The sequence below is a fragment of the Sinocyclocheilus anshuiensis genome, unplaced genomic scaffold (genome assembly GCF_001515605.1).
Source record: "Sinocyclocheilus anshuiensis isolate Anshui unplaced genomic scaffold, SAMN03320099.WGS_v1.1 scaffold4546, whole genome shotgun sequence".
Lineage (NCBI taxonomy): Eukaryota > Metazoa > Chordata > Actinopteri > Cypriniformes > Cyprinidae > Sinocyclocheilus > Sinocyclocheilus anshuiensis.
In genome coordinates this window covers 38,172-48,811 of record NW_015544509.1, presented here as the reverse complement: position 1 = coordinate 48,811, position 10,640 = coordinate 38,172, and the positions used below count along the sequence as shown (strand labels likewise).

Sequence of the window (10,640 nt, the reverse complement as noted above, 5' to 3'; positions counted from 1 at the left end):
CACAGAGAGAGAGAGAGAGAGAGAGAGAGAGAGAGAGAGAGAGAGAGAGAGAGAGAGCTGGATTGATTGTGACACCAAGAAAAATCTAAAAAAAAAATAATTTTTATAAATTAAAATTAAATTTTTTTTTATAAAATTATAATAATAATAAATACTTAAGTCCGTAAGCAATATTAAATGTGTTCTGAGTTTGTCACAACATAGAAAAATGTGTTATTAACCACCCAGCCAAATTCGAATGATACAAAAAACGCTAAGTAAATAAAATAAGTTATCAAAACCTTGAAAAAATAAGCAGCATTCTCTGCTCTCAAATGCTGGGGGCGTGTCTGCTGTCGTCGCTGAAACCACGCCCACTCGCGGGAAAGCTGCCGCCTCACTCAACTGTCAAATACAAATACATTTAAATATGGAGACCAAGCTGTTTTGTAAATGATCGCAACCAGGTAATATGCATATACGTGATGAAGGCATAGCTAGCCAGCAAACTGTAGGCCGTATATTACCAGTATTTTCTTAGGTAATACTCTGAAGTTAAGTACACTGTAAGTGCACATACTGTAAAATAAAATGTAATAGATATGTCTGTTTCAGAAGAAATATTATGGGTTTAAAATGAATTGCCTCAACATTCTTTGAGTACATTTTGATGTATTTGGGAATGAGTCATGAAACGGTGCCATTTGTGTCACCATAACTTACTATTGATATAATTTACAAGATATTGAATCTCATTGTTTAATGGATTTGACTGAGTGCATAAAAGAAAAAGAAAAAGCTAAATTAAAACATTAGTTTTAATTTAGCATCAATTTTTTAAATGTCAACCAATTTGAATATCTTTGTCCATTATAATAGTATACAAAAATATATAAATAAAAATAATGCTAATCTTTTAAATATTGCTTTTATTGAAATTAATATATAAAGCTTTCAGTGTCTAAGTAAACACTTTATGCATTTCTAAGGTCTTCTGTTCAAATAAACAGACCCAAGCTCAATCAGAGCATATAGTGCAAGCATCGCCAATGTCAGGGTCCCAGGGAATCCATAAAGTAAAAAAAAAAAAAACGTGTAGATATAGCATCTGCCAAATGCATAATCGTAAACACAACAGACCTTAGTCAGGGTAGACGGCATATTGAATTTTATATGGATGAAAACGAGACTGTGCAGGATAGACTGCAGTCTTTACAGTGGTATGTACTGTACAAAGTTACCAGGTCACATAATTTTCAAAACGTATGTAAAATGTTATGTATTTTTTTGTATTTGTATTTTCTGAAAGTTTCTTTGGAAAGATGTTTTGTCAGCTGAAAAATTTGCATATTGTTAAACTACAGTACAAATCCACTGAACACACTGTAGTTCTGTAGCTGTTTCTGCCACAGAATGAAAAAAATAAAAATAAAAAAAGGTAATTGCAACATCATATAACATGTTGCAATTACCTGCAAAATTTTATATAATGCTTAGAACACAACTGTGAGAAGCATTTTTTAATTTTTATCCCATGGCGGAAACAAGCTTCCATACGCTATAAGGTCTATTAAAGGTGTTATTCACAGACACGTTATTAATCCTGACATCCACCCTTGTCATGTTCATGAGAGAAGTTGATCTGGCTTTTAAAACCAATCGGAATAAAATCAAATCATGATAGATTCTTTTTTTTTTTTTTGTGAGCTGTTCCTTTAACCTGTTTGGGAACAGAGCTTCAGACAGAGGGAGAGGGAGATGCGGTGAATGTCTATGTGAAAATCTGCTGACAGTGCTACAGTTATCCCTCAATCGCATGGCCTTATCTTGTACAGTTATTTCAAAAAACATTTAGGCATCCTTCCCGGTAAACCCATTTTCAGTAAATCTGGAGCACATAATAAATCTTTTTTCAGAATTTGTATTAGAAACGTGCAAGTATTTCCTCTAATCTCTTTGAACAGTCTGTCAGCTTTGCTGAGAGTAACAGCTGTGCATAATTCTTAAAAAAACTGTGTATATAGCCTTTAACTTTCATTAGGCTGATTGCCAGCCTCTTTAAATTACATCTGTATAAATATTCCATTTTTTTCTCCCTACTTCCTTACCTACTTCCCTCAAACACACACATGCAGCATACTGAGCAGCAGTGGAGCTAAAGGCTGAGTCTGCACACACAAACATCAATAATCCCAGACCTACACTACGTTCCTCTACGCAAATCCATTCTATGAGTAAAAGAGCTTTAATGTTTTATATATAAGCAAACAGCCATCTCTCCCTTAAGAGAATTCATCAAAGAACTCCATAAAACCTGCAGGAAAGGGAAAAAAGGCACTGTTTTACTGATGACCTAATATTTCCCAGCCACTGTCTTCCTCATTTGCACTGAGATACAAATACAATCTGAGTCTCAAACCATGAACCATATTCTATGTATGTACAGTATCACCAAACAAATTCCTCATGACTTGGAATTTATGAATGAGCACAAAACTTACAGATATCATCACAACATCATTTTGAACACTAAGTTCTATTATGCCATTTTGACATGACATCCTTCTCATGCACACACACATACATACTCATCTTTACTGAGTCTTGAAATGTTATTACTTAGGCCAAATATTCACACAGCCAAAGGCTTGCTAGGGTTTGCATCCCTTAAACCCTGCTAAACGTAATAACCCAGTAAATGAATTAACAAAACTAGATTTTGCTCTCAAAATAAATTCACTCCACACCTGTACTACAAGATTATTTAAAAATACCACAGCCTGGAGTGTTTGGTGTCTGTGATATGCACATATCTTATATTTCTTATTAAAAAACAACTTCAGAACAGCCAAAGCACACACACAGGGGGGCATGAGTTTATGAATGCCATTTTATAACTATCAGCTGTCTCGTATTAAAAGGAATAGAGAAAAGTGAAAATTTGCTGTACATTTACTCACCCTCAGGCCATCCAAGATTTAGATGCGTTTGTTTCTTCATCAGAACATATTTGGATAAATTTAGCATTACATCAGTTGCTCATTATTGGATCCTCTGCAGTGAATGGGTGCCGTCAGAATGAGAGTCCAAACAGCTGATATAAAAATATCACAATAATCCACAAGTAATCCACACGACTCCAGCCCATCAATTAACATCTTGTGAAGTGAAAAGCTGCATTTTTGTAGGAAACAAATCCATCATTTTGAGTTTTTGCAATCGTTGCTTCTGGCTAAAATATGAAGCTCTATCCATAATATTGCTGTCTCCAATTAAAAAGTAATCTTGTCTGATTTAGGAGAGAAATATGCACAGATCAAGCACTGTTTACAAGTGAAAACAGTTCTAAACAAGTATGTCTGTGAATTTTGATGGACATTTTTCACTGGAGGAAGCCTTATTATGGACTGTTATTTTAGCCAGAAGCGACATTTTAAAGTTAAATGATGGATTTTTTTCTTACAAACACACAGCTTTTCACTTCACAATATGTTAACTGATGGGCAGGAGTTGTGTGGATCACTTGTGGTTTATTGTGATGTTGTCTTGACTTTCAGTTTGCACATTTTCCCTGTTGTGTTGGTTGTCATGGTTGTTGATTTGATATTGTCATTCAGTTCAGGTATGTGTTGTTAATTATCCTTGTTTGCTCATGTATTTAAGTTGCTCTATGTCAGGGGCCCAGGGAAACCATAAAGTAAAAAAAAAAAAAAACGTGTAGATATAGCATCTGCCAAATGCATAATCGTAAACACAACAGACCTTAGTCAGGGTAGACGGCATATTGAATTTTATATGGATGAAAACGAGACTGTGCAGGATAGACTGCAGTCTTTACAGTGGTATGTACTGTACAAAGTTACCAGGTCACATAATTTTCAAAACGTATGTAAAATGTTATGTATTTTTTTGTATTTGTATTTTCTGAAAGTTTCTTTGGAAAGATGTTTTGTCAGCTGAAAAATTTGCATATTGTTAAACTACAGTACAAATCCACTGAACACACTGTAGTTCTGTAGCTGTTTCTGCCACAGAATGAAAAAAATAAAAATAAAAAAAGGTAATTGCAACATCATATAACATGTTGCAATTACCTGCAAAATTTTATATAATGCTTAGAACACAACTGTGAGAAGCATTTTTTAATTTTTATCCCATGGCGGAAACAAGCTTCCATACGCTATAAGGTCTATTAAAGGTGTTATTCACAGACACGTTATTAATCCTGACATCCACCCTTGTCATGTTCATGAGAGAAGTTGATCTGGCTTTTAAAACCAATCGGAATAAAATCAAATCATGATAGATTCTTTTTTTTTTTTTTGTGAGCTGTTCCTTTAACCTGTTTGGGAACAGAGCTTCAGACAGAGGGAGAGGGAGATGCGGTGAATGTCTATGTGAAAATCTGCTGACAGTGCTACAGTTATCCCTCAATCGCATGGCCTTATCTTGTACAGTTATTTCAAAAAACATTTAGGCATCCTTCCCGGTAAACCCATTTTCAGTAAATCTGGAGCACATAATAAATCTTTTTTCAGAATTTGTATTAGAAACGTGCAAGTATTTCCTCTAATCTCTTTGAACAGTCTGTCAGCTTTGCTGAGAGTAACAGCTGTGCATAATTCTTAAAAAAACTGTGTATATAGCCTTTAACTTTCATTAGGCTGATTGCCAGCCTCTTTAAATTACATCTGTATAAATATTCCATTTTTTTCTCCCTACTTCCTTACCTACTTCCCTCAAACACACACATGCAGCATACTGAGCAGCAGTGGAGCTAAAGGCTGAGTCTGCACACACAAACATCAATAATCCCAGACCTACACTACGTTCCTCTACGCAAATCCATTCTATGAGTAAAAGAGCTTTAATGTTTTATATATAAGCAAACAGCCATCTCTCCCTTAAGAGAATTCATCAAAGAACTCCATAAAACCTGCAGGAAAGGGAAAAAAGGCACTGTTTTACTGATGACCTAATATTTCCCAGCCACTGTCTTCCTCATTTGCACTGAGATACAAATACAATCTGAGTCTCAAACCATGAACCATATTCTATGTATGTACAGTATCACCAAACAAATTCCTCATGACTTGGAATTTATGAATGAGCACAAAACTTACAGATATCTCATTTTGAACATTTTGAACACTAAGTTCTATTATGCCATTTTGACATGACATCCTTCTCATGCACACACCTCATCTTTATCATCTTTACTGAGTCTTGAAATGTTATTACTTAGGCCAAATATTCACACAGCCAAAGGCTTGCTAGGGTTTGCATCCCTTAAACCCTGCTAAACGTAATAACCCAGTAAATGAATTAACAAAACTAGATTTTGCTCTCAAAATAAATTCACTCCACACCTGTACTACAAGATTATTTAAAAATACCACAGCCTGGAGTGTTTGGTGTCTGTGATATGCACATATCTTATATTTCTTATTAAAAAACAACTTCAGAACAGCCAAAGCACACACACAGGGGGGCATGAGTTTATGAATGCCATTTTATAACTATCAGCTGTCTCGTATTAAAAGGAATAGAGAAAAGTGAAAATTTGCTGTACATTTACTCACCCTCAGGCCATCCAAGATTTAGATGCGTTTGTTTCTTCATCAGAACATATTTGGATAAATTTAGCATTACATCAGTTGCTCATTATTGGATCCTCTGCAGTGAATGGGTGCCGTCAGAATGAGAGTCCAAACAGCTGATATAAAAATATCACAATAATCCACAAGTAATCCACACGACTCCAGCCCATCAATTAACATCTTGTGAAGTGAAAAGCTGCATTTTTGTAGGAAACAAATCCATCATTTTGAGTTTTTGCAATCGTTGCTTCTGGCTAAAATATGAAGCTCTATCCATAATATTGCTGTCTCCAATTAAAAAGTAATCTTGTCTGATTTAGGAGAGAAATATGCACAGATCAAGCACTGTTTACAAGTGAAAACAGTTCTAAACAAGTATGTCTGTGAATTTTGATGGACATTTTTCACTGGAGGAAGCCTTATTATGGACTGTTATTTTAGCCAGAAGCGACATTTTAAAGTTAAATGATGGATTTTTTTCTTACAAACACACAGCTTTTCACTTCACAATATGTTAACTGATGGGCAGGAGTTGTGTGGATCACTTGTGGTTTATTGTGATGTTGTCTTGACTTTCAGTTTGCACATTTTCCCTGTTGTGTTGGTTGTCATGGTTGTTGATTTGATATTGTCATTCAGTTCAGGTATGTGTTGTTAATTATCCTTGTTTGCTCATGTATTTAAGTTGCTCTGTTTGTTTATTGTTGTCTGGTCTCATCTAGGTTAGATGTGTTGTTGCTGTTCTCTGTATGTGGATTATTTGCCTGTGGAATTATTAAAAACTACCTTCTGCCTTCATCTTCGTGTGTGCACAACACAGTTCCGTGACAGATTTTTTTTTGAGCAGCTGTTTGGACTCTCATTCTGACGGCACCCATGCAGAGGATCCATTGGTGAGCAAGTGATGTAATGTATTTCTCCAAATCTGTTCTGATGAAGAAACAAACTCATCTACATCTTGGATGGCCTGAGGGTAATTTTCAGCAAATTTTCATTTTGGGGTGAACTATGCCTATTAACCTGCTAGGGAAGATGTAGGCATAGAGCAATATTATGTTATGGTATTATTTAATATGACAACAGGACACAAAGACAAGCGGAACTGTGTATGCTAGCCCTAGTTTGCCAGGCTCTTAACATAGGCCCGTAAAATCTTAGAAATAAGCATAATTTATGTTTTTAGGCTGATGCAAACTAATGAATAATCAGCACAGGTACTGGCAATGCTGACGATTCTGGTGAGACGATGAATGCTCACAGCACAAAGTGGCATATGTGACTGTTTGTATAACTCTATGAGGTTACACACTCATCCAAACACACACAGATAGCGGTAAATCAGAGAACACCTCTAATTCACCTGCCGCTCCATCAGCGCTATAAAAACCTCAGCTTCGAAATGAGGATCAGTCAGCCAAACAGTCTTCCATTGATTACACACACAAGGACACAAGAATATACATATGAATGCAGTGCCATTCACAAGGGAAAGATCTGAAGTTTCAGTCTAGCTATCTGTGATTTAATAGAGGAGGGACCACAGTGCTGTTCCCATTAATGAGGAAAAACAAGCGGTAAATATAAGTAAGTCTTGTGGAAGTCATATGATATCAGAATGACTTGCCACAATAGACTTTAGATAGATATAATATTTAGATATCAGTCAGTGTTCCCCACAGGATGAGGCTATGAGACTATGGTATGTGGACCTCGGACCCTCTCAGAGTTCAGTATGTAAAATGTTGTACATTTTACATTTAAATGCATCAATTTGGAGATAAAATTAAGAAACCTCTTTCTTTGATCAAATTGAATGGAGTAAGATTAAAAAGGTCTTTTGTATTGACGTTCACCTGGGAATTAAAGTGGACTCAAACCCCTTTTTAGCTGTGATTGTGTCTTAGTCCACAACATTCACATTGGTGTTTTTAGGAAGCCAAAATATCTGAATTTAATAATAATTATCAGTATGTGATTTGTTAAAAATCCAGAGGGGGTTGGGAGGTAGTAATTTGAACAAAATGTCATAATTACAATTTTAATGCAGAAAGACAATGTAGAAGTAACCAAAATGTGGTATAACTGATATAAAATATACAGTAAAAATACAAAAAGTAATAATTTAAACCGATTATGTCTAAGACATAAATATATTACTATTGTAACACAACTGCACTGTAAAATAATAATGAATGCCTTATTATATGAATACTTTTACTTAACAGTGCAGTAGTAAAATTATACTTATGACTTAATTTCTTCACTTGCTAACATTGAATCCTTAAGTTTTTATTTTGCATGAAAACTGCAAGCAGGGGGTCTAATGCGATATCGCAGGGGGTCTGCCAATTACTGTTTGAACAACACCCCCCCCCCAAAAAAAAGAAATTGGGAAAGAAATAAAAACAGGTGTTAGACAAGCATTAAAGCAATACTACAACAGCTAAAGATATGAAGCAAATTTAAGTTAAATGTTTCAATGCCCCGACTCACCCACATTAAAATGTATTTCATAAAATTAAAAATGAAGAATTCAAATGAAAATATAATGAAAAACAATTCTGTACATCAAAAATTGTTATATTCATTCTTTGCAATGTAAGTATCATAACTGTAATACAACATCAATCATACAGTATTAGCTCAGTTTATGTAATATATAACAGAAGGTTTCTATTCTGTCTCTATATGTACTAAGGCGGCCTTGTCCTGAAAGACTGAAGCTTTGTTTTAGAATGAACTACAAAACCAACTGCTTATTGGAATGTCAGTCATTGTCATTGCTCGGACCACAGACACAATCAAGCGTCAAAGCTTGATTTAAGTATATCACTAGATCCAAAATGTGTTTTTAAAAGATTTACCAGAAACCGCCTAGACCAGATGTCATAAACATTCCTGATTATAATCACACAAACTGACTGCATTAACTGTGTACAGACAGTTTTAAAACTGTATTATTTGCTTTCCTGACTGTTTTTTTATGTCCCAGTTTATGGCATTTTCATTAATGCATCAGCGTAATACTTCTTAAGTAATAGGGTGAACTGTTAAAGCACCATAAGAATGTATGTCAATTTAATACATTAATGGCAGGAGGGGCTGCAGTCAGGGGACAGGTGAAGGAGAAAAGAAAGCATTACGTGCATCCTTGCCAGACCTCTCCATCTATGGGTGCTGAATCTGAGAACCATAAGAGACTCCAGGCTCAGACCTCAGGCATAGTAAGAGGGGTTTATTAATGAACTTTAGTAAATGCACTAGTAAAACTTCATTTTTAAAATGAAGGGGCATTAAATAAAGATTAAGGTATTTTTGGAATTACTGGACTATTTTAAACCTTAATATAAGCAACGTAATAACAAAAATGATCATATATGGTTCGTTGTCTCTGTTTCAGTAACGCGATTAAAATCTGTGACTGTTTGACTGTTGCAGCAGTGGGTTGTACATAAGAAATGAGCTACAGCTGGGGAGAAATCATGACTTTGCTGAACCAGCAGGTTAATTTATAATTAAGCTTTTCATCTACATGTTAAACTAAATTTTAAAATATCCTGATAAAATCATGGGGGGGTTGTAACACTTTTTACTATGTACTTCTGGATCCACAAAGATTTTACAGAATGGGACAAAATGACTAACACACACACACACACACACACACACTTACTAAATGGGGACATTCCATACTTCTATTGTTTTTATAAATACTTCAACTGAACCCTAACAGAAAACTTCATGCATTTTTACCGATTTTTACAAAAAAATAAAAATAAAAAAAATCTTTATTTACTTAATACAGTTTTAACAAATCAGGATGCCTTCAGAGAGAGGTTTTGTCATATTTAACTCACTTCTGGGCACAAATCTGGCCACGAAATATGATTAGACTCACACATACATTTAGCTGATATAGACTTCTATTGTTTTCATACCAGCTAGTTATAAACCCTAACAGAAAACTTTCTGCATTTTTACAATATTACTTTACAGTTTTTGCAAATAAGAACATCCCCAAAAGGAGTTTTTTTGTGAGATTTATGTAAGATATAGCTCATTTCTGGGTACAGATTTGTCCCAAATATAGATTTGTTACTGTAGCTGTTGTTAGAGATGATCGATATATTTCCTATTTGTTTACTATTTGGAATTAAAATGAAATGAGCTGAGGAAACTCTTAATTATTCTAAAAAAGTATATTTGATTACCACAATACAGTAAATTGGCTGTGTTTTAATTGGTGTTACAAACAACCCAAGTAGTGGCATAGACTGTAACAACACTCTTTGTTTGACATTAATTTACACAGTTTAGGAGTAAGTTGCAGATTTATAAACTGCATTCGTTTGTAGCAGACAAACATGGAAATGAATTATTAAAGATTGAATCATACAGTCCAAAATAACACTGAAATACAGATGTTTAAAAAACGTGTTACAACACTCCTCGACGTTGTGCGAAGAGAAGCGCAACCCTCAGCCAATAAGCGCACAAGCCTTCAGCTTCTCTCATTCCCTAATAAAACCAAACCCAAAGCCAGGGAAAATTAGCTGGATGGATTAGAACAAATCAACAAGTCAATGCCTATGCATTAAGAACACCATCGCGAGACACCAAAATAATCGCAAGACACTCGGGTTTCAGGCGCGCGTCTCTTCGGCACCAAACTCTGGTGTCCACACCTCCCCATTTGTGCGCTATTTATCCACATGCACCTGCTCGCTAGGACACATTCGATGTCATCGCTCAGAAAATTCCTTCATGCAAAGTGGGTTCAAACAACCCCGATTGATCTCTTCCACACAACATCTCCAACATCATGCACCCTCCTACCATGACAGCCGTCAGCCTCGCCTCTCCTCGGGAAGCCGAAGGGGTTCCTCCGCGTTATACGTGATCATTCGTCAATTCGCAATTCAGACCCACATCGCAAGTGACTTCGCGTGGGAGACTAAAAACCAGATATCAGACCTTCCGGTGCTGATCAGAGTTTTTGCGCAAGACTGTGCGCAAATGCACGTGCAGGTGCTCCCGAGTGGTTGACAGCGAGTTGTGATT

General features: G+C 35.6%; 1 protein-coding gene across 1 annotated transcript in view; it reads right to left on the bottom strand.

The window, feature by feature from the left end:
- LOC107698192 (opsin-5-like) overlaps nt 1-10,467 on the bottom strand; it is a 21,366-nt gene extending 10,899 nt beyond the window's left edge. The window contains exon 1 of the mRNA XM_016499156.1: nt 10,416-10,467. Within this exon, the coding sequence (XP_016354642.1) occupies nt 10,416-10,418 (3 nt within the window). The 5' untranslated portion in view covers nt 10,419-10,467. The remainder of the gene's footprint in view (nt 1-10,415) is intronic.
- Between the last annotated feature and the right edge of the window lie 173 nt (nt 10,468-10,640).